General features: G+C 39.2%; 2 protein-coding genes across 5 annotated transcripts in view; both read left to right on the plus strand.

Annotated features, from left to right (window-relative positions):
- LOC139135400 (uncharacterized) overlaps positions 1-8,472 on the plus strand; it is a 35,721-nt gene extending 27,249 nt beyond the window's left edge. For both annotated transcript variants that reach the window (XM_070702773.1, XM_070702774.1), the window contains 5 exons: positions 203-398; positions 1,121-1,189; positions 2,520-2,684; positions 3,164-3,230; positions 3,446-8,472. In XM_070702773.1, coding sequence (XP_070558874.1) covers positions 203-398; positions 1,121-1,189; positions 2,520-2,684; positions 3,164-3,230; positions 3,446-5,289 — 2,341 coding nt within the window. In that variant the 3' untranslated portion in view covers positions 5,290-8,472. The remainder of the gene's footprint in view (positions 1-202; positions 399-1,120; positions 1,190-2,519; positions 2,685-3,163; positions 3,231-3,445) is intronic.
- A 779-nt stretch (positions 8,473-9,251) lies between these two features.
- On the plus strand, positions 9,252-23,729 carry LOC139135401 (uncharacterized). 3 transcript variants are annotated; one of them, XM_070702778.1, is made up of 3 exons: positions 9,252-9,411; positions 21,813-21,880; positions 22,499-23,728. In XM_070702778.1, exon 3 carries the CDS (start codon positions 22,563-22,565, stop codon positions 23,667-23,669), a length of 1,107 nt encoding a protein of 368 aa, XP_070558879.1. In that variant the 5' UTR covers positions 9,252-9,411; positions 21,813-21,880; positions 22,499-22,562; the 3' UTR covers positions 23,670-23,728. The 3 variants fall into 3 exon arrangements, with proteins under 3 accessions (XP_070558879.1, XP_070558878.1, XP_070558877.1); XM_070702777.1 differs by lacking the exon at positions 21,813-21,880; XM_070702776.1 differs by lacking the exons at positions 9,252-9,411; positions 21,813-21,880 and adding an exon at positions 13,918-14,147 and having other exon boundaries at positions 22,499-23,729.
- Positions 23,730-23,955: the final 226 nt, after the last annotated feature.

The following is a 23,955-nucleotide window of genomic DNA, read 5'->3' on the forward strand; positions in this document are numbered from 1 at the left end:
TTGTCTTTTTGTGATGGAGCATTGAATGTTGCCTAGAATCAGGGATATCCAATGACGTCCACAACCATCTCAAAAGTAACCTTACCTGTTAATTGTTTTTCCTCTCACATTTCCTTTTGGCTTAATGTTTACTATGAAAAGCCATATGTATAATTCTATTCTCTTATATTGTATTATGATTTTTGCTTGTGTGATTTTTCAGTGCCAACATTCTGCTGGACAAGCACAATGAACCCAAAATTGGTGACTTTGGTCTGGCCAGAGAGGGACCAAAAGATAACAAGAGTTACACTGTTCTGAAAACGGAGGCGATACACGGCACCATTAACTACCTGCCCAGTGAATTCCTTAGGAGTTGGAAACTGTCCACTAAAGTTGACACCTTTAGCTTTGGTGTGGTGAGTTCTCTGACATTCTGTGTTGCTAGAAAATCTTGCCTTTTTTGTTTTGTTGCATATAGTTTTCAGTTCGATTTGCCATATAGTGGAATAGTCAGGCAGTGGAATATACAGGGAGATTTCAGTGTGCTGCACAGTACACCAATATAGGGCATGATACTCAAAGGGAACCTGACTTGAAACTTTTTAGCATTGTGTATAATGATAAAGGCCTGAGTCAGTAAAAAAATGTTTCTCAAGTAGACAAGTGGAATCGCAACAACTTGAATTGTCAGAGCATTTGGCCTGTTGACATGACGCCATCATGTAACATAGGAGATCCCACCAAATACAGTTACAGTAATGCTCCATTTTTTCAAACAAAATTAACCCAAAGCTAAAGAATGAATGTTGTACTACTAACACTGAATACTTTTCAGTGTCCTGATGATTAGCTGAATGTTCGAAGAGAAATTTTCCAATATAGACTGTATTCCATCATGCACCATGGGAGCAGACATTCAGACTCTCAAAGTGCTACAATTCTTTTCTGATCTACCACTTGTGGGGATTCATTTTAAAGGTCTTGGAGTGTGAAAAACTTTAGCCATCCTAGTTTTTCGGAAATCGAAAATGTCATTTTTCCTCATAGAGTTAATACAGGGATAGTGAAATACATGTATCAGTGAATGTGTAACACTATATGTGCTCCATTGTCATATCAGGATAACTGTTATTTTCAGGTATTGTATGAAATTCTGACTGGTCAAATGGCCTTTGAAAAAAACAGAGAGGAACCAAACAAGTTACTGGTAAGTCCTCCTTCGCTCTCTCATTTGTCCATAAGGCAAATCTTACGTTCCAAAACCACAAAATGATTCATCTCTACAGCCCCATTAGTTGTATGTTTTTGCTTTTTTTGTTCAATAAGTTGAAGTGTGACCTCGGAACAGTTTTAAAACTTTGGTGAGAAATGCACAACCTAGATTTTAATGAGTAGATACTTTCTGGTTGAAACTCAAATATAGCCACCATAAAAAATTAGTGAATGCGTGGATTTAACCGACCAAATCCAACACCAAGCATTGAAATAGTGAAATTTTCAAAGACAGTATGGATTTATAACGGAACCCAAAATGCTTCCTTGAAAATTGATTGGTATTTTTTCAGTCCGGGGATTTCTAAATATACAAAAGTGAAAATGGCAGATCACAGAGGTAGATTTATGACGTCAAAGATGTGCTTACTGTTGAAATATTGTAATTAGTTTTTTACCCAATTTTAAAAGGTAGATTACATAACACATGAAATCGAGAGGCAGAAAGTAACAAATTAGAGGGTAAATGGGGAGTTCGGGAAATAGCTTAATAGTCTAGCCCAAACCCCATCATGATAACCTGTAAGAAAGTCAAGGTGAGCAAAGATGGCTCACAATAATAATAACAAATATTACATTAAAGAAAAAAGAAAATGTGCTGAATTAATTACAGTATCAAAGAAAATCACTACATTACTACATGCAAAAGTGAAATTATAAATATAGAAATAAGTAAATCACCAATTACTGACTGTTCAAATGTTGCCTAAAAGATGGCCTGAGGTTATACAAAGAGTTTGTGGACTTAATACACAGACAACATATGTTTCAGGTACTCCAACTGTCAGTCAAAGACAACTACTTTTCAATTTCTTCTGAAATCAGAGATCTGGAATGGAGTTTTTCATGTCAATTTCAAACTTTGTGATGAAAAACAGCGTATGTCAGACATTGTGAATTTCCAAATTTCTACTAAGAATCTAGTAACTTCAGTAGCTTCTTTAAGATGTGCTCAGTCTTTCCAAGCATCTGACGTAACATGCTTATGGCTCTTAAAGTCCGTCAGTAAAATCTGACAGTAGATATGCTGTGTTTTGGATGACCTTTCCCTCTTAATTTTCTCCTACAAATGACTTTGATGAGATGAAGGAAGACTGCGTGCCGTATCCTCTAACGTGTATTGATTTAAGTTAAGTATGTTGTGGCGGCTTGGGCGGCCTGTTCAGAGTCTGGCAAAGGGAACAGATCACTGAGGTGGGTCACTTGACGGATAATGATAGAAAATGACAACACTTTGAAGTTCTCACAATGGCTCGATCTTACAGATGCAAGTGGTTGAAGGTCTGGAAGACAAGGACGAAACCACAATAGTCCACCGACTACGTGATCCAAGGTGCCCGGACTGGCCCAGTGAGATAGTCATGGATTTTGTCAAAATTGCCAGGAAGTGTACATTGGACAAACCTAAAGCACGCCCTGAAGTCAAACAGGTAGGGAGTACGGTAATATGATGGAACTACTGACGTCATTCCAGTAGTACGCTGCTCAAACTTGAAAGACTCAGACTTGTGTAGTAGCTTTCCATCAGGGAATGTTAAACCATTTCCTTTAAAATCAATATGAAAATTACAGGGTCACTGTACTGTGCAAAATGTAGTAATAGAGAAACAAATTATAGAATATTTCCGGACACTTAAAATTTAAAAAATGTGTGTGTTTTGGGTAATCTTACCTAACATATTTTAACCCTCCCATCATAAAATTTTCTTCACAGTTTTATAAGTCATGCCTGATTTTTACCGAACTTTGTTTATTTTTGATGGGTCACACATCATAAAAAATTTTCCAACCTATTTCCTAAAGTCATGCTAATATAAACACATATTTTTGGCCAATGTGTATGATGGATGATTTATTCTATGCTATAAGGGCCAAATAATTAATGTAGACTTTTCATGCTTTGTTTCAGGTATTGGATGAACTTGTTAGGTTAGACCTCAAAGTCCAAAAGTTGAGAGATATCCATCTTGGTAAACGTAAGTGACATACTTTTGATTATGTGTTCCCAATTATCAGGAAAGGATTGCTTTTTCGTGAAATCCATGGACAAATAGCCCAGCTGTACTGTTATCATTCTTTTCATACTCTTTTAATCAGTCTTAACAAGCGGTGTTGAATGCTCCACTCTCCGCATTGTAAATAAACATAAAAAAGCAGTCAAAACTACATAATTTTGTTCTTTTCATTTCAGAACCGGTTCAAAATACTGAACCATATCAAGTGCCAAAAAATGAAGGTGAGAGTGAAGCGCCGCCAACGTGTCAAGAAAGAGAGGAGACAGCATCACCTAGAGTTCCAGAGAGGGATGTACCAGCGAGAGTTGCCAGTGAAGATAGCAGCGAGCCCACCAGGCAGGGAACAGAGAGTGAGGAGTCTCCAACTACTGAACTGCCAGACCAACAAAATGCTGTTGCAGCCCAGCTTCAAGAAATGACGTTAGAGGAAAAAGCTGCGGCCAAGCAAAGAGAAATAGAGGGAGAGGCACCACCCCAACATGAATCCATAACTCCAGAAACATGTGCCCCCGCAACGGCCACCCCCGAGCAGAGTCAGATCCAAGCTACAATTACCCTGGCAGACCTTCAAGACCTCGAAAGGCTTGAAGTGAACGCAGCTGAGAAGGCAGCGGAAATAGAAGGAGTTCCCGCAGACAAGAAAGGTGCTGCTGAACTTCTTCAAGACAGTGGAACGTACAGTGAGTCGTCGAGCGAGAGGAGCAACTCTGAAGGTGGGCACAGGTCTGCGAGTGAAGGATACGCCAGTACAGCCACCGATGTGACACAAGTCAGTGGCATGCAACCCAGCATAAACCAAGATAGACAACTGCACAGTACGGCAACAATACAAGGAACACAGCCACAGTATCCTAACCAGCTCCAGCTCCAACAACAAGCGTACCTCATCAGCAGTCACCAGGGTACACACGTGCCGGGTCACAGACTGCCCACAGAGTCCACAGACGACAGCCTGCAGGACAGGAAATCTACCCCACCACCGGACACTCAACAGCAGATGAATCAGAACAGGCAGTTGAAAATGCCACCACCAAGGCCGGAGATGTACGTGGAGAGGACTCCTGGCTACGAACAGCAGAACATCCTTCTGGAAAATGCCATTTATCAGCAATCCCCATATAATGAACCCAGATACTCACAACCGAGGACACCTCTTGAACCCAGATACCCGCAACCCACTACACCTATTGAACCAAGATACCCACAACCCACTACACCTGGGCAGAGCCATCACCCTCCAACACCAACGGGCACAAGTCACAGCTTAACAGGTTACCCACGTATATGCCAGCCAATATGGCATTCCACTCAGTACCCTGCTGGGTCCTATCCCTATCATCCAATGATGCCACAAGAAGGACAGAGAGGAATATCTCCACTGTATGGAATGCAGGGCCGCCGTCAACCATACAGCCCTGTTTCCCCACAGCCATATGGACATTTTCAGCCACCCTTTGATAATAATGACCCCAGGGTGCAGATGGAGACTCGATATATTAACTACTATGATGGCGCTACCTTCTACGATGATGGTGATGCATTTATTGATGAGCACTTGCCTTGTGACCCTCCCTTCAAATACTATCCGCCTCGTGTTGACGCATATCCAAATCAAAACATGGGCTACCCTGGCAGGGCTCAAGAGCAGATGTACCATCCTGACCAAGTGCATTATCAACAAAAGCCTCCCCCGGTTGGGGAGAATGAAGGAAAACCCAAGAAGAAATATTACACTCCACAAAAACCACTACAGACAGGAGACAACAACAACCAAAACACAAAAACGTCACATGAAAGGACTGCCATGCAGAGCCCACAGTCAACTTTACCCTCAAATGTGAGAACCAGCCCACAGCACACTTTCCAGCCTGCTCTCAGTCCGGATCCGTACCAGCAGCAAATGAGAGAACATCAGCAAGTATTCCCAACAGCAGGAACAGATCCCGTTGTCTTCCGTGGGTATCCACAGTCGCAGCAAGGAATGGGACCAAGGTCATTCCAAGGGGACTTTCGATCCTAGACAACAGTATGGTGATCGTTACTCTGGGAGGGAGACGTACCAGCATAGTTACCAAGGCCCTGCCGACCCGGTCCACGACGGTTTTCCTGACAACCAGAGACTCTATCATGCTCCAAGACAAATGTCAAGTGAAGGACCTCTTGAACCTGACCTTCATCATTCCAGTCTGCCTTCCAAGCGTCAGCACCAGCTTTATCTTGGGAAAAGTGCAGAAATCAGTAACTGTTAGTAGTCGGTACACAAAAAACTGAAAAATGACCCCCCCCCCCAAAAAAAAAAAAACAAACAACAACAACAAACAAACAAACAAAAAGTGGAACTGGAAAAAGCAATGACTTTTGAATGTGTGTATGTGAAACCTACTGTTATGAGAACAGGAAACTTTCAAAAACTTTGTACAAATTCCTTAATGCCATTTTGAAGGTATTCTCATTTCCATTGGTTCTTTCAAAAAACAACCAAATTAGCAAAAAGAAGGGGGAATGTGTTATGTTGTGTGCAAAGAAACCAGATATCCTTATACATGATTTGAACACACCACTGATTGTATAGTGGACTTCACAGATACTATGGCAGTGTTTGATGACAATGAGTTGGGAGAACTCAAAAAATCTCCAAACTGTATTTGTTATACGGTAGTTAAGTAGCTGTTAATTATGTACACTTTTTAAAGAGATCTTGTTATGCAGTCCTAATTATATGAGTCATTATAATATTTGCTGGTGGAGTGAATATTGAGCAATAACACAGAGGCTAGGAGAAATTTACAAATACCACACACAGAGTGCCTTATTCTGAAGGAGGTGCTCAAATGAGGGTATGTTATTAATAAAGCAATACATACATGTATGTTGTTAGCAAATTATAATTTCTTAAGGTACGTCTGCACATGCAATTCTTTTTAAGCAAATTTTTACTCGATATTTCTAAAATTATTCTTTAACTCAAGCATGTACAAATTATCAAGCTGAGATAATTTTGCTAGAAAAAGGAATTCTGTGATGTAACATTTCATTATTTTATGTTCCCAAGAAGTACCACGATGATGATAATTTTAATAATTCCACTCATCTTTAAACTTTCAAGATGGTCATTGACCCACCATTGATAGCTTTATATCATTTTTTGTTTTCCTTTACCATTCATTTGTTCCAAGTTACTTTCTCAGCGGGTCATGTGAGTGGCCACCATCCAACAATGGATATCATCAATGAACGCTGTAACAGGGTGATTGTAAAGTCTTTGTTTTTGTACTCTTCCAGCGATTTATATTTCCAACTGTAGTTGGTTTTTTTTTGTTTTGTTTTTTTTTGTATTCAAAGCGTAGTAATCAGGTCTATGAACAGTTGGAAATGATCAGTGGATCAGCTAGCTTGGGCAGGAAATCAGCAGGCCAGCAGTGCGCCCTCTATGTCAGATTTGTGTGCTCCTGACTGAAGATGGCTCTTTTGACGCAAGGTCATTTCACAGATTACATGTACTGTACTGATATGGAGCTGATGACAAAAAATGCCTGGATAGAAATTGCTGCTAAGTAGACCAGAGTTGTTCAAGCATGTTGTCAGAGGGAGAACACTGTTGGCCCACTTGTCATGAATTTTTGATATGCTATCCACACTTCATGGGAGTGCAGCTTGTGACGTCACAAAATTAAACTTCAGAATTCTGTCACTGGACAAGCTGCACTTTCAAACACAGTTATTTTACCAATTAAGGTAGAATGCGCCTCAGGGACAGATACTGAGACTGTTAAACTTTCCAATTCCTTTCTTATATCGTAGGGTTCATTTTGAAGCTCTTTGAGAAAGAAAAACTTACTGTCTTAGCTTTCTGAAAATCGAAAATTTTATTTTTCTCCATATAGAGTTAATACAGGTCATGGTGGCCATTTTGAATTTCAAATATCGGTAAATCTTGGGTAATTTGTTTCTCTAGTACCAAAATTTACATGATGACCCCCTATTTTATGTTTGAGTTGGACAGTGAATGGTTGAAAGATTCCCTGAGGAAAATTTAAGCAAAGGTTTAAGTCTCACTTTCGAGGTGCATACTACCTTAAGTTTGCAAGAATTCAAACTTTTGAATGGTAATGCCTTTTAGACTCAGAACTTTCACAACCAACAGTACCAGTCCTTGCAATGCTTTGCTTTTCATATCATTGATCATCTATTTAGAAAATACAAGAGAGAATACACTAAATTCTATACACAAACATGTTATTCAGAAAAATTTGCTCAAAACGTTTGCCATTAAACAATTATGAGGAATTTTAGACCAAGAAAAACAAAGTGCGTGTTTTCATCACCTGTCCTATCCTATCCTATTCTGTAACGAAATTTTATTTTAAACTTTGTTTCTATTTTCAATTTTTTTTCCTTTTCTTCAGATGTTTTTTTATTTTTCTGAAAACAATATTGTGTTTTCTTTAGGTCATAGCATTGACTGTAATTAATGGTTAGTGGGATATTCTTGTTTCCATTAAGGTAGAATACGCCTTGGGGACAGATATTCAGACTCTCAAGTCTGTACATCACTTTTCTTGGCTACCATTTCTGTTGGCTCATCAGAAGCTCTTGGAGCAAATAAATTTTCACTGTCTTCAACTAGTTTTGTAAAAATGAAATATTTTGATTTTATTCCCCATAGAGTTCATGCAGGGATGGCAGCCATTTTGAATTTCAAATATCAGTGAATTTTCGGGTAAATTGTTTCTCTGTCACCAAAGTTTGAACTGCGAGGCCTGATTTATATGCGTGGTTTTGAAAGGGAATGGTTTAAAGTTTCCTTGAGGAAAGCTTGAGTTGAAGTCTTTTAATCTCAAGGTGCATACTACCTTAACCACACATGGATAGTACCGGCAGTCCTTTTACTACTGTCAGTAGTCATAACAAAAGCAATACGGTAAACAAAAATTACATAAAAACCAACCAACCTACCGATTTGTTCATAGCAAATTCTACAGGCCGGACATTGTCCTTCATTTTTGCCCAATATTTCAATAAATATAACTTTCATGATACCCTGCTAAAGATCAATATTAATCATTTACATTCTATGAAATAGTACTGGGTATTTTGATAATATGTAAAAACATTGTACACACTCTCGTGTTAGATTATTACTCATCAATATATCTGTATACTTGTTTCATCCAATAAATCAAAACATAAAAAAATTCAAAAAACATGTAACAGACTATATTGAGCCTTTTTTTTCACCTGATAATTCTCCCATCAAGGAAATACAAGGAAAATTTCTGAGGTCATTTGTGAACTTGATGTCATGAAGGTCACCAGCTCATGTAATTGAAGTCTTTTTTCATTTGTTGACCAAGGGAATTGAATTATTATCAGTGAAACATAATTATGTAAAGTTTTTTTTTGAATTGTAGCAACACTTTTTTGCACCAGCGAAATCGAAATTAAGAAACTCCCAGGGAGTTATTGTGGTGGCAATATCCCGAAGCAAACGCTCTATATACGCGCATGCGCACATTTTGAAATGCTGTCCATTGGGCAACACTTACATTTGAAACAGTAGAGTTGTAACTATCTACACTTTTTGGGGTTTTTGGTTAGTTGTTTGGTTTTTTTGTTTTGTTTGTTTTTTTTTTGCTCAAGAGCATCAGTCAGAACGTTCTTCAGGGACGTCTTTTCTGAACTCTGAAAAATCGTCTGGTCGGCACAGCTTGGCTAGCTAGGCCACTCAACTAATTTAGAGATAGTCCCTGTCTGGAAAACAATGCCCTTGGCTTGCAAAATCGTATAAAAGTTTTGCAGTTCTTCATTTCCACGAATTATTTTGTGATGGTACTTTGTCCAACAAACTTCGCAAACATACACAGGCGCTTCCTCTTGAAAGGCAAACTCGAGCAGGGCGCCACCAACCCGCGAGTTGCAAGGTTGACGCGTATCGACGCACAAAAATGCGAAAAAGCAGCCCGTACATCCGGGGAAGGAGAAAACATCACAACGTACGGACGACTGGATCTGGTGTTCGATATTTTCCAACGAGAATGGTAGCGCTGAAGTTTACTCTTGTGCGTGTATTAAATCTCCTTGCTCTTCTGACCTTAGCGCTGTTGCTGAGAGATGTCTTCAAAATAGGAACAGTAAAGTCAAGGTAACAGAGATTTTTTGTTATTTGTATAAATAGCAGGAAAATCATTACCATTAGGTAAATCGAAAATTCCTGCGGTGATCTTTACTTATAATGGATATTAATCAACTTAACTGATTGTACACAGCTTGATTCGTACCCCGGCCGGAGTTCAAAATGATTTACGACATAATAGAAAGTTGAGCTATCAGGGCCAGACTGATAAATTTGATGATTATTTCGAACAGTGAAAACTTGCCGTGTTCACAGAGTAGGGACTGCTACCGTAGCCACTGTGACTTCGTCGACCGTTTATTTCTGGTCTCTTAGTGACAGTGATAAAAATTTTATCTTAGATACTTCTTGACAAAAGTTTGTGATAGATCATAAATCTTGAAGTATGATTTTTCGGTGTTTTTTATTATCCGTGGTGTTTGAAAAAAAAACTATCTACATACTTACCCTTGAAACGGTCGCAAAAAAAGGGCAACTGCAATTCGGTGAAAGTGAATTATATTATTTACTCATTGATAAAGAGGCAACTAACAAGCGCGTTAATGAGGTTGTACGACTCTCCTTAAAAATCAGAATTTTTGCAAAAATGTGGTGAGTATCTGATGACCAAAGAATGAAATGGTCTTCCCGAATCGTTTGCACGGTATTAAAATGAGAATGTCCTCGAAATGTCGTATAGTCTTCTCCAGCTCCCAACTCTACTACAGGCTGAACGAAACAACAGTTTTCTGGGCACAAGACAAATGAAATAAATCATCCGACACAATAGGACACTAACTGTGATAGCATATTACTAAAACATTTAATTGTTTCATACATGAAATTGCGAATAGAACTCTTACTCCAATATGCAGTTTGCTTTTACAGCCCTAATTGGAACAATTTTAGAATAACCACAGCTGATAAAAAGGATCATTTTTATTTTGTGTACAATACTAATGGCACACAGAAAAAGTTAAAAACGGCATCTGAACACATTTAATTCGAATACACAAAATGCGATGAAAGACAGAGGTAATGGCGCCTTTCATCTTTTATAGTGATGCAATATGTAATAATAATAACGCTTCTGGGTCTTGTTTGACTTCTACTGTTTGAAAGGTTTTACGTCGATATAAGGTACACTCATATTCATTCGATGTTTAACAGATTCCAAATATAGAGTCAAGGTACAAAATAGAATAATGAAATTACAGTATGCATACTAATATAATGTTTACATCTCTGTGCTTCGGTAACAGTTTTTCTCGTCGCATGAAGAGAAATTTGCATTTTTCAATAAAATGGCACGGTTGTGTCACAATTGCTCATCACATTAATGTTATTTATATCCTATAGCTTTGTTTAAATATCGTTCTACTGTGATTGATACCAAATACATCAGAGCAACAATCGGAATAAAGTGCACATTAAAATATGATATTAAAAAAGACCACTGTTGCCAGCGCGATCGAGTGGCGTGCGTGTGAAAATGACAATCTGTGATGACATATGTTGCTCACGAAACACGAATTATTTCAGTAGCGTGTTTGACGATAGCAGCAGGTAATGCTAAAAACAATCATTTTTAGATTGGGATATTTTCTCCGAGGTCTTCGGACATGTCCCTTTATCAATATTTTCGGTCAGCAATAGTGGCATTTGTCTTCCTTCCCAACTAATTAACACGTGTGGACGTTAAATGGCCGGAAAATATGTATGGTTATTTCGAATCGATGGAGGCGGACGCACAGTACCAGCAAGTGTTGATCAGCCTGTGATGCTTTCTCTTGCCGGATGAAAAAAAAAACAATTTTGCTTTTTATGTGCTGTTTTAAGCCTTATCTTACATACAGTGCACTCTCAGGGTTGTGATTCCCGCCGCCATACATTATATGTGTCCAGATTTTTAACATCGCTAACCTTTTCTCCGTAATTCTGAGTAAATTTCATCGACTCTGACCTTGATTATCGGGTCATCACGCTCGAACTCGTTGTTCGTACGTCCATATGATACAGTCGCTGTCATCATGGCATATGGACGGCGGGCACAGCAGTCTCTTATAAAACGTATAAAATAAATAAGCAATATTTTTATTAAAAATGACAATAAGAGTTTGACTTTTTAAGTCCCGTGTCAGTAATTTTGCAAGACAAGCATTCATCACTTCATTCCAATGGTTGAAGTATTATCAGTGCAACTGATGTTGGATGTCGGTGTAATTCTATTCTGGAGATGTTAAATAAACCGCACCATGCGACGGTATATCATGTGATTTTGACCTGTTCACGACATATGTGCACGAGAGATAGCGAGTGCATGGAGTGAACTGGTCAGAGCGAGTGGTGTTATCCTTTGCTGAGATAGTTTATTGCTATTATATCACAATCTTAAATTGAAATTCTGGCCTGAAACCCAGATAGTCTAAAAGTTGCAAAAATTACCCCTCTTTATAAAAAAAGGGTTGTCCATTTGATGTTTGGAATTACAGGCCAATTTCAATCTTGCTATAAGTCTTTAGTAAATTTTTGAAGCAGTTATCACCAAACAGCTGCGCATCTTTTCTTGACATGTACGATATTTTAATTGATGCGCAGCATGGATTTCGCAAAAAGTACAGTCCTAAAGTTGCCCTAGCTGACATTGTTGCTGATCTTACAGAGAAGATGGACCCTGGCTATGTTACATTAGGTATATTTGTTGATTTGAAAAAAGCCTTTGACACTATAGTTCATGATGCCCTTACTGTGAAGCAGCTGGTGGAATAAAGCATTCATTCAAAAGTCAAAAGGGGAATTTTTCTCTACCCGAGAGCTTTTGTCTGTTCCAACCGAGTGCACGATATGAAGTGAACTGGTCAAAATCGAGTGGTATATCGTTGCTGGGTGTGATTTATTGCTATTATATCATAACAGTATATTGAAATTCTGGCGTGGAACGTCAAAAACGGATTTTTACTCAAGCTGAGAGCTCGCGCGCATGCTTGCCATGGTATATCCCTAATATACCATGGTTGTTATCACGTCTCGACCAATCAGATCACAGCATTTCCTCCATCAATATACTGGTATGATATAATTTGCGAATATACCACGGTTATTATGACGTCTCGGCCAATCAGATCGCAGTAATTGCGCCATCAATATGCTGATATGATAAAGTGGATTTTGTCACGCGTTAAGTCAACCGTATGTTACGATACAATACGCATATCTTTGAGTTGGCAAAGGCGACCATGCATGTTTTAAGATAGTTCACGCCTTGAAATTAAAATATTACAACTTTTGCCCAAGTTTCCCCTCCCCCGGGAACACGAAACCATTGCCTCTCGAACTAAATAAAAAATAAAAATTAAGGGCCAGTGTGCAAAATTTTGTACTAGAGAAACAAATTATCCAATATTTACCGACTAATGAAATACAAGATGGCCGCCATCTCTATGTTAACTCTATGGAAAAAATAAAATTATCGATTTTCACCAAAAAACCCAAGTCGGTAGTAACTTCAGTTTTTCCATGAGCTTCAAAATGAACCCTAACAAGAGGTAGCCAAAATCAGCTATGTCAAGTTTGGGTGTCTGAGTATCTGTACCTGAGGCGCTCTCTACCTTAAAGATGAGATAAAGGAAAACATGACCTTGTTTACTTTTAAAACGAAGCAAAATCAATTTCATGGAGTCAAAAAACGATTCCGTTTCCTCACTTCAAAGTAATTTAGAGCAATTAAGACTGGAAAAACATTTAAAACACGATTGGAACTAATTTGGGATAATTGGATGGTGAAGTAATGTCGATTTAATCTACAAATGTAATCTCATCTGCTTTTCTTTTTATATATTACACACGTGCTTTTAAGAGTAATTTGCAATATTGAAACATTCAGCTGTACGGCACCTAACACTTTCGACAAATTTGAAAAATATGAAAATCCAATTATCCCAAATTGGTTCCAATTATGTTTTAAATAGTAAAATAGAAAATGTTCAAATTGGCAAAGGGCAGTGAAACTTTTCTGAGATTTACTGTAAATGTTTGTTAGTACCGGTAGGATATTTTAAGCCAACACACTTGATGATTACGGATTTGAAATATTTATAATTTGGAGATAATCGATATGATATAGATTTCCTTTCGGTATCATCCCGTAGAGAGAGAATTCACGTTTGTGTAAAGGGTGGACCATTTGATATCCTGGGCGGTCTGGAAGATTGAGGAGGTAGCATCATTTTTTACCTGATCCATTGTACATTTTCCCCCACTCTCTTACCTCTTTTATGCCAAGCCTTCTCTGGCTGATTTATCTTTCCAATGACATTTGCCGGGAATCTTTTTTTTTGAAAATCTTCTAGATGTTCCCCAGGATATCAAATGGTCCTGATGCAAATGTTGATTACAGCATGACTAACTCCCTGCCTTGCGCTTCATTTCAGTTTTTTACACAGCACGACCATCAGCACATAAAAGACGTCACGACCTGTGGGCAATTTACGTTAGTTTACCGATTTACGGCACAACAGGTGTCTTCGACATCCATTAAAATTTATTACTGCAAAAACTTTATCTCAGAAAGCATGATTTATTGAGATGTCAGCTATTAAATGTCATTTCGCAGTTTTCTCCTGGTTTATAAATGAATACATTTTGTGCGACAAGGTATCGATGGCTAGACTTTGGCGCCAAATCAAGCATGCCCTCTGCCTTCTGGTAACTTTATACATTCTACTCGTCCTGAAGAACATGTTGCGTGATGGTCAAACTGTCCTCAGGTATCCATTCTTTAATGTTGTTTACTTCGTGTTATGTGTCTGCAACTCCTATCACCAGTATCATACCCGTGTAGTCGTGCGTGCATAACATAAGTACGGACATGCACCATATGGTATCCTACAAAAGAACATTGTCATTCCGATATGCTGCCGTTGCTATGACCACGATTTTACATGATACTATGCATGCGTTCAAATATACCTCTGGGGAGCGCGCGGGGGTTGAGGAGAATTTGGTCGACCAAAGATTCCTCTTTTTCAAATTTTCATACACTATTGAGATGTTATTATTGTACGTATCGTGCAATATGAAGTATGAAAAAATGACACGTCACATGTTGGGTCAAGTGTCAACCTTTGACCTTATATCGTGCGTCAATTTGGCCCTATGAAATAACTGTAAAAATTGTTGCCCAATCGAACGAATGTATATTCGAAGTCATCGGATACATGAATTTAGCTGAGTGGCTGTGTTGCACTAATTTCATGGTTCGGTGATTCTCTGCTTTATATCGTTATTATTCTTTTCCAATGAAGAGTTAAAACTGTGATTTTAATACTTTGATATTGTTTCTGTTCCTCTGTTCTGTGTATCGACTAGAGAGGCGCGCCTGTTCCATAACCCAATAGCATGTACTGACGTGCACAGTATTTCAATAGAGCTAGGGTAAAACCATTCATTATAGTTACCATCCAATCTATTCGTCAAGAGTGAAGGCGTGCTATACGTCATGCCATGGACTGGTTGTGTTGATAGGCTGACAACTGAAAACAACTCGAAGCGCGGACCATTCAATAGACTGTTAGAACATAATCTAGAAATTACACAATGTATGAGAGAAAATCAGTAACGGCCTCATTAAAAAAACAAAACGTATAATTGTACAAGAAGTTCGGCACTGTGTTTCGTCTGTTCATGTGTTTTTTAAAAGCTTAATTCTATATGTTTTTATTAATTTCATTTGGCCAAAAGACCGCATCTATCAACTTTACAAAGGTTATGTTCATAATTTAAAAAGATTATTTAATGAAATATGGTGTTTCTACTTTACTTTTTTATCAAGTCAGGTACAAGTTATTGTCTATGGAACCCTCCATCAAGTGATTGAAATTCAGGTCACAAGTTGAAAGTCATTACGCAGTATGCAACTCGAAAACTTTTTCCCAAACTTTCCTTAAGGAATCTTTCAACCATTCTCTTTCAAAATCAAGGATAAAAATCGGGGATCACCGTGCAAAATTTGGTACTAGAGAAACAATTAACACAAGATTTACCGATATCTTGAATTCAAAACGGCCGCCATCCCTATATTAACTCTATGGAAAAAAAATAGATTTTGGAATTTCGAAAAACTAAGCCGGTGAAAAGATTTCTTACACCAAGAGCTTTAAAATGAACCCCCACAAGTGGTATAGCAGAAAATAATTGTAAATGTTCGAGAGTCCGGATATCTGTCCCCGAGGCATTCTGCCTTAAGCAATTCCCTACGTCCAATTTACACTGATTTGTTTTTGCCTGTGGGTGATTTACATTGATAACTTTTACAGTTGGATATTAGGCCTACTCACTGCTATAAATGCATAATTATTATTCTTCGTGACATGGAAATTTCTCTTTCATCTAAGAAAGTTCCATGAACAAGGTTCATATTTGACATTCATTACATTTTCAAGCCCCCCCCCCCCTCCGCAGTCAAAATATTTTTCACGTCCTCCAACCTAGTGTCGGCCTTTTAAAGTCCCTCCTCAGTTCCCTCGACATCCCCAATGGCAATCGACACCCCTCCCCATAGGTATTTGTGAACGCTGCCTATTACTGTAAATCCGCTTAATCTCAAAATAGCATTAACCGCATCATGCATGTCAGGCTGGTACTTACAAATAACGATGTAAATGTTTTCATCGCGTTGACCCTGATCAAGTACTAAAGCTAACCCTACCGATTGATTGGCAACGCGATTGCAGTACGACTCTCGGAGTTAGTTTTGCTCTGTGAAGATGATTAAAACCGTGAATCGATTATGTCATGCCTGATCTTAATGTAGGTGAACTGAGTTTTTTTTCAATGAGGCGAAACAATTCATAGTCTTTGAAGTAAAGGGAAAATTTAGAAAGAACATCTTGTATTGAATCTTTCCAAAATACCAACAAGTGAGTTTTTGCCGTACTTTTGATTTTAGTGGCAGGTTACCACGACATTGTGACAGAGTTTGCAATATTCCGGACTGTAAAAAGCTTCACGACCTGCAGTCGGCCACTTCACAAAATCCGTCTCAACGGCTCTGGAGAAAAGTGGACGATACGAGTTCTTTGCAAGTCGACATCGATCAATCGGGAGGACAGAGGGCGCTGTTGAAAAAGGTACTGAATAAGTATCCGTGGGTCAACAAAGTACACTTTTCACAGAATTATTACTTTCGCGGACTCCATGACAAAAGGCCCGTGTATTCCAAACTCTACGAGGACCATGTTTTGCTATTTCTTCACAACCAGAAATCGGGAGGGACAACCCTGAAGGGCTGCATCGATAAAATCACGGGGGCAAAAAATTTTACACAGTACGTCGGTATCTGGGACGGTCTCTATGAAGCCATAGTGTCACAAATAAAAACATCCGGGCATTTAAGCAAGTTTTACGTCAGCGAGTACACTTTCGGTCTATGTGATGAGCTGGGAATAATAAACTGTTCCTACTTCACGATCCTGCGCGACCCGTACGAGAGGATAATTTCCTCTTTCGAGTACTGCAAGAAGAACTTACAGGATTCCCTGTGCGCAGCCAGCGATGCGAGGGCGCTGTCTCTCAAGGACTGGGCACTGCACCAGGGAGTTACTTCTTCCGTCAGCTGTTGTTCGATCCTTCGGAAATCTGCTCCAGAGAAACGTTCAAAGCAAAAATACGCCCGATGATGAGGAATTCCGAGAGTCGTTACCTAGGGCGGTCGCCAAAATTTCCACCGTGCTGGTATCGTCACAAGGTGTTATTCGATCGAACGATGGAGAAGAAGGAAGCAGATATCCTGCTGGATTTTGTGCTCAACAAACTTGACAAGTGGTTCACTGTTATTGGAATTACAGAGGAATACGATGAGTCGCTGAAATTGTTCCAACAGGCATACGGGTTACCCTTTCATGATTTGTGCTCCGGCTCTCAGCTCATGAAAAACACATACACGGGACATATATCACGCAACATTACAACATTTGAACTTGTGAAAAAACTCAAAGCAAAACTTAAGTCTGACCCCGAGATCTACGAAGCCCTTTACTACGACCTGAAAATATACGACAAAGCGGTTGACATATTTCACCGACAGAAGAGGACATATTTCGCCGAAACGACCTGAAAGACAAACTTTTTAGGGCTTCGTTGATTTGCAGTGTCATCAACCAGCTGAGATTGCTCGATGCTCCTTGTATAACCGTTAACAGATGTATGAAGGTCAACATTTTTCTCAGGCTCCTGCTCGGAAATTTACATGGGCACTTCCAAATAAAACTAATGAATTATAAACAATGTTGCGAGATTGAATTCAGGGTCTATAATGGCTTAAAACCATATAAGAGCATTTTTTACAGTTGTAAAGTGGTACTCAACATCCAGTTGTGATTATAGCATTAGTTGCTGCTTATATGAGCCTCAGGTCATCGCCACCTAACGAATCCTGGTCTGTGTAAGAATTTGGGCCGACACACAGGTGCCCAGCACCTTGGAGACGCACAATAAAACATGTAAGTGGACATTTAAAGGGTCACCGTGTAAAAAGGGCCAAAGCTCTGTCTTTGGATCATTTTGTTTCTCTATCTTTTCTTTTGTATATCGATTGCAACTGATTATTTAACTCCAAAAAGCATGTTGAAACTCAGACCAGTTAAGTTTGTCAACGCAGCGTCTATAACGCACACAATGCACTCAGTCTGTTATTGCTTACATTTGAATCCCAGGCCGGACCAGAAATTCACTTGTCAACAATAACAATGCAGTTTAAACAAATACAGACGACATTGACAAATTGCTTAAATTCAACAACTTAAAAATCTTTATTATATTTTGATAACACGATTTTATGGAATAACCTTATCATTATCTCACAAACTTAAACGAGAACCACAGCATTAGTTTTGAATAGCGCCACCTATAGATGCCCAGCGATTGCTGCTGATGACGTCAATGTTTCTTATCCTCGATCTGACAAAGTCGAAAGCCAGGGGCTTACGATGAAGCGCCTCCTCTCTTGGTTTCCCACTGACACGGTTCTCATGGTGCACGTGTTTGCATTGTATGACTTCGCCTTGATGATGAGCAAGTCTGTCACTTGTAAAAATCATCCTTGGTGAACTCCCCCTTTAATGATGACGAAAGAGGGCGTATACCAAAGGCATTTCACAACATGCAGTCCTTGTTGGACGATAGCTCTTTGGGGGACATAAACAAATGATCCGTTCTTTGATTGCTTTGTCGTTAGTGATATCTGTTTCAAAGGCTACTGTAATACCTTGTAATGATGTGGTGACTCCTGGCTTTATTCGCGGCATGTTAATTCTGTATAAGAGAGACAAGACAACGTTACAAAGTACCTCCCCTTTATAAAGTGAATACCCGACAACGTTTCACCTTTATAAAATCATAAGTGATGCTATGAAGGCATGCTTTCAGCAAAAGGGAAAAATAAACCAAATTATATTACTATGCCCTGCCCGTCGCATTTTGATTGGTCGAGCTGAACCACGTGACTGACCACAAATACACAGTAATGGCTTGTTTACATGCCCGTGAATATGAATAATAAGATTAACAACTCAAAGTATCGTAACTTTACAGCTCAAACGTATATCATAATCAATCACAAAATAAAATGGAGCACTTGTAGGTCAAGTTGAGATACTTTTTGCTGAAAACATTTCCGGATTTGCCAATTTTTACAGCGCGCGTGACAGTGCGTCGCGCATTGCTCAGTTTCTGTGGCCCAGTTGTCGTTCGCTCCGGAAATTTTCGCCAATTTTGACGGTTTTCTTGGGTTCGCTGATAATATAATGGAAATAACAGACTCCGCTCGGCAAGCCTCGCTCGTTAATTTTTGGCTTTCCTCTCGCCCATGCCCACAAATAAACGCGCGTCAGCGCGTCGCCCGTTATTTCTATAATAAACTTCCATTTTTACAATCCTAATACAACCGCGGCAAAGCAAGTGCATAGATAACTGATTGTAATACAAACAGAAACTACAATAGCAACAAGTACATGGAAACCTTAAAGTATAGAAGCGGCATCTTTATTTTACTGATAAAGAGCTAATAAACCACGGGGTGCTTGGCTTAGATATGAGAAGTCTCCTTGCCAAACGTAAATATAAGAAATCAACTTGGCATGGACTTCCTGAAGACAGTACCATTTAACGCCACCCTGCTGAGATTTCTTACTGACAGCGACAAAGTATAGATAAACAAGGCGAAGTTAAACTACATATTAATTACTATTAGTGTTTGTATTACAATCAGTTACCTATGCACTTGCTCTGCCGCGGTTGTACATGTTTGTAACGATGCCGATTTGGTTTCAAAGCTGAGTCTGTTTCGATGACAGTTAAGTCAAATTTTGAAACCTAGTTCACAAATGTCCCTCCACTTTTATACGATGAAAAAAAATCAATTTCCTTTGATGCAAAACGGACGAATGAATTGTTCATTGGGGATGGTATGCATAACAGGTTATACATGTAAACCAGGTACCATGAAAGCGTTGCGAGATTGCGTCGTAAAATGACGGCGAGGTTATTAATGCAGTTAATGCAATCATTTACGTTTGCGACTTAAAACGTTATGCAGAATATTCCAGATTTGTAAATGGTCCCTATTTGTGTATTAAGTGAACACTTAAAACTGTAATATTGAGAAGGGGAATTCACGCTTTTGATTATTAAGTGCGAAGGGAACAGTGTGCTTATAATATATTGAAATGTTCCCTATACACGATCGCTAAAAAACTTTATGTCGGCATTTCTGTATGCATATTACAACTTTTGTCCGTGGTTTTATTGAGAAATTAAATCTAGAAGGTATGTCCCGCCAATTGAATGCGCCTATAGAAAATATCACGCGCAACAATCAAGGTCCACGTATGGGGTGTACTAATGTGTAATTGTCATAGAAGAGTTATTCATTTCCCGGCAATCTCTGCGGCAGGTGCGTCAGTAACTGATTACAGTCAGTGTTAATATGGGTATACCTATCACGAATTTCAACGGTAAAAGATCATGACGACTCGGAAGAACCTGAGGCGCTCCGGAACTATCTCAATTGCCTAGCAACGGTTGCCATAGCGACTGCGCACCATCTACGAAAATCTGGACTTTCAAATGGTATTTGTCGGCGAATACACAGTGTAACTCGTATATACTCGTACATATATCTAAAGTCTTTTACAGGGACTGAAAATGAATTGCCTCCTGTTTTGATTTCCTTCTGACATGATATGGTTCTCGTCACAAGATGTACATTGCGCGCGTTTGCTCATATTTATATTGCATTACTTAGTGATGTAATAAGTCCATGTTCGACCAGAACAGCAAGGGACAGAAGCAAAAAACTATGTTCTGTGTTGAAAATCTACAGTAGTACCTTGTTCATGAAGTGTTGGCATTTTGCTTTATTCCAAGCATGTTTTATTTTGTGTAAGACAGATATGACAATATTTGTCCACGACAATTAACGTTTTCAGTGAGAAAATATCAGATGAGCTCCCATCTTGATAATTAGAAGTGATGCTATGTGGCCATACTTTGAGTAAAAGGGCAAAGCAAAACAAAACAAAACAAAGTGTTATTCTTTGTTACAATTTCTCATACAGCTGTTTGCAACGATGTCGACATTTTTTCCAAGTGACAACAGTTTCGATTTTGTAAGCTTATTTCCCAAACGTCTGGGTTGTAAAAACGAAATCAATTTCCTGTACTGCAAAACGAATCAATGTATGATTATTAAAGTGCGGGTGGTAGGTAGACAATAACAGTAACACCGGTGATAAACCCGTCAACATGTTTTTTTTTTTTTCGAAATAATGTTGAAGATTTCTATGCGATCACATGTAGTACCTAGAACGATACACAGAAAGCTCCAAAGTTTGAGCACGTGACGCAAGCAGAACCATTTGGCGACAAGGATGTTTTGGTCAACAAAGAGACAGTAGGCACTTGCAAAAGAATTTTTTTTCAGAACAAGGGGTTTTGTTGAAGAGAAAAGAGGGAGTTAGTAGCTATGCTTGTTGCTGCGTCAAAACAGAAAGATTATTGGCCAAAAGTGAACATAATGTGGAGAAGTGGAGGGGTGGGGCGACCCCTGCAGTAACCATGCGAAGAAAAGTGAGATTTCGCCACCAGATAAGGATGTTACCATGGTAACACTCATTACAATTTTATCTGCCTCTGTGGGATAAAATGAAGAGTTTTGTTATTGAACACACCTGATCTTGTTTAAACGACCGTGATGTATCATCAGCCTGCTAAAGATGTGTACTGTCACCTGTTCCAATTTTGCCACAGTTACCACGAAAGAGAAAATCTAACCAATCACAGATTTTAAGCGGGTGGCCGCTTTTTAAAACAGCGCCCTCACACGGGCATTTTGAATAACAAGGAACGCCCCGTTGACCATATATGGGCATATTTAGATTACAGGTGATTGTATACCTTTAATCCAAGACATGATGAACGCCGAATAAGCGAGAGCTTCTATAAAGTATGTTTAAATACCCTGACACAGACACTGCCCAACCACATCATACTATGTTTAAACCTTAATAAAGCACTTCGATACAGACGTCATCTGTAAATTGATTGGGCAAAAAGCAAATTAGAATCGGATAATTTTCATTGTTTTATTTGAAAATTCACAGTTGAGCTGTCATGTGTAGATATTGAACGACGTTACCCTATGAATATTTTAAAGTCACAAAGATTCAAGGGATCGCTTGTCGATTATCATACAGAATCAGTTGCCCGCTTCCACCAATATTCATCACAGTCACCATTCCTGATAAACATTTGAGAATCGACGACTATCGTCGAAAAAAGCATACAAAATCTCTAGGGCGATTTTTGACGAATGCAAAACGAAATTAGCTCTTACCGTGTACACATACAGGGCAGACTTTCCATGATGAACAGAACGGATTATTACTTTTGTAATGCTATAAATGTACCTTAGTCTCAAGGGCACACGCAACTCAAACAGTACATCAGTTTCGCAAGATCAAAATCAAAATCATTGCTGAAATTCAGTTCATGTTCATGGGAAGGGGAAGGTAGTATGAGAGAGCTTAACTCGTAACACTACTCTCCGGTTTTTATTTTGCAGGTCTTCTGAAGATTCTGGCGACGAAACTGAGAAAGCAGTCGATGTGGTGACCAAAGAGAGATTTATGACTGTAGCGAAAACGGTATCAACTATACACCATGAGGTGTCGCTTGAAAACGACAAACGAAATCGAGAAAAATTGTACAGAGAACAACTGCATGCCATCTTTGACAGGTTTCCCTGGTTCGATAGAAAACAATTCAGTCCAAATTATTTCATTGTCGGTGTCAGTGGAAATAGCGTGGAAGCAGCTGTAAAGCCCCGTATCAAAGACCAAACCTATATGTTCGTCCACAATCAAAAGTCTGGAGGTACAACGCTTAAGGATTGCATTGACAGAATAACCCGTCAGAAGCAAATGGCAAGATATGTCGGCGTCTGGGACGAATATGAAGTAGCAAAGGTCATCCATGACGTCAATCACAAGCATGCAAAAAGCAAGTTTTACGCGAGCGAATACACTTTTGGGCTGTGCGACGAGTTTAACCGTCAAAACTGTTCTTACTTTACTTTGATTCGGGATCCTTATGAGCGCCTCATCTCTTGTCACGAATTTTGCAAACGCGCTCTCACAGATCCTCTCTGCGCCGCCAGCGACGCGCGCAATTTGACGTTGAAAGAGTGGGCTCTACATCAGGGAAGCTACTTTTTCCGCCAGCTGCAATTTAAACCGACGTATGCGTGCTCAGATAAAATCATGCGCGATAAAATATCACCGAAAATTAATAAAGCGAAGTACCTCGGCCGCAACGCCACTCGTCCACCTTGCTGGTATCGGCATAAGTTGTTGCTAGATGACGCCCTCAACGACATGGAAAAGGAAGTTCTGTTGAATTACTTTTTGGACAATCTGAAGAACTGGTTTACAGTGATAGGAATAACGGAAGAGTACAGAACGACTCTAGGTTTATTGCAGCAGGCCTATAATTTGCCATTTCGAGATCTGTGTATGAACCTTATATCGATGAAGGGTCTGTATAAAGTTGATGGCAAACCTGCTACACCGCAATCAAAACAAGAACTAATCCAAAAACTGAAAGCAGAGTTACAAGCAGACCCTGAAATTAACAGGACTTTGTACTATGATGTGAAAATATACGAAAAAGCCAGAGAAATATTTGAGGAAGAAAAGAAACAGTACTTTTCAATGCTTGGACTGGGAAATCAATAAAAGATAGACCTAGATAAAATTACTTGACTGGGACATTGTGTTTCGGACTGTCAATACCTCTTGTCAGCTAGTGGGTTGGCTGATTATGCAAGTCAACAAGTCGAATAAAGCTACCGATCAGTAATCTTGCTTAGGGAATTACAAGAGCATTGTTGACGATAAAATGAGAGTGAATTTCCGATTTTTGCAGTTCATGTCGTCCCTCCCCGAGACCAAGTCAAACCAGGCTTGGCAAAAACGCCCTTGGTTATGGATCGCTTCGTATAAACACATATAGGCCTACATG

This window comes from Ptychodera flava, chromosome 6, assembly GCF_041260155.1.
Source record: "Ptychodera flava strain L36383 chromosome 6, AS_Pfla_20210202, whole genome shotgun sequence".
NCBI lineage: Eukaryota > Metazoa > Hemichordata > Enteropneusta > Ptychoderidae > Ptychodera > Ptychodera flava.

Bases quoted from the DNA above. Each gene is read 5' to 3' on its own strand.
- LOC139135401 (XM_070702776.1), top strand. From the start codon at position 13,966: ATGTCAGCTATTAAATGTCATTTCGCAGTTTTCTCCTGGTTTATAAAT. The intron at 14,148-22,498 runs GTATCCATTCTT...TTTATTTTGCAG, and splicing joins GATGGTCAAACTGTCCTCAG to GTCTTCTGAAGATTCTGGCG.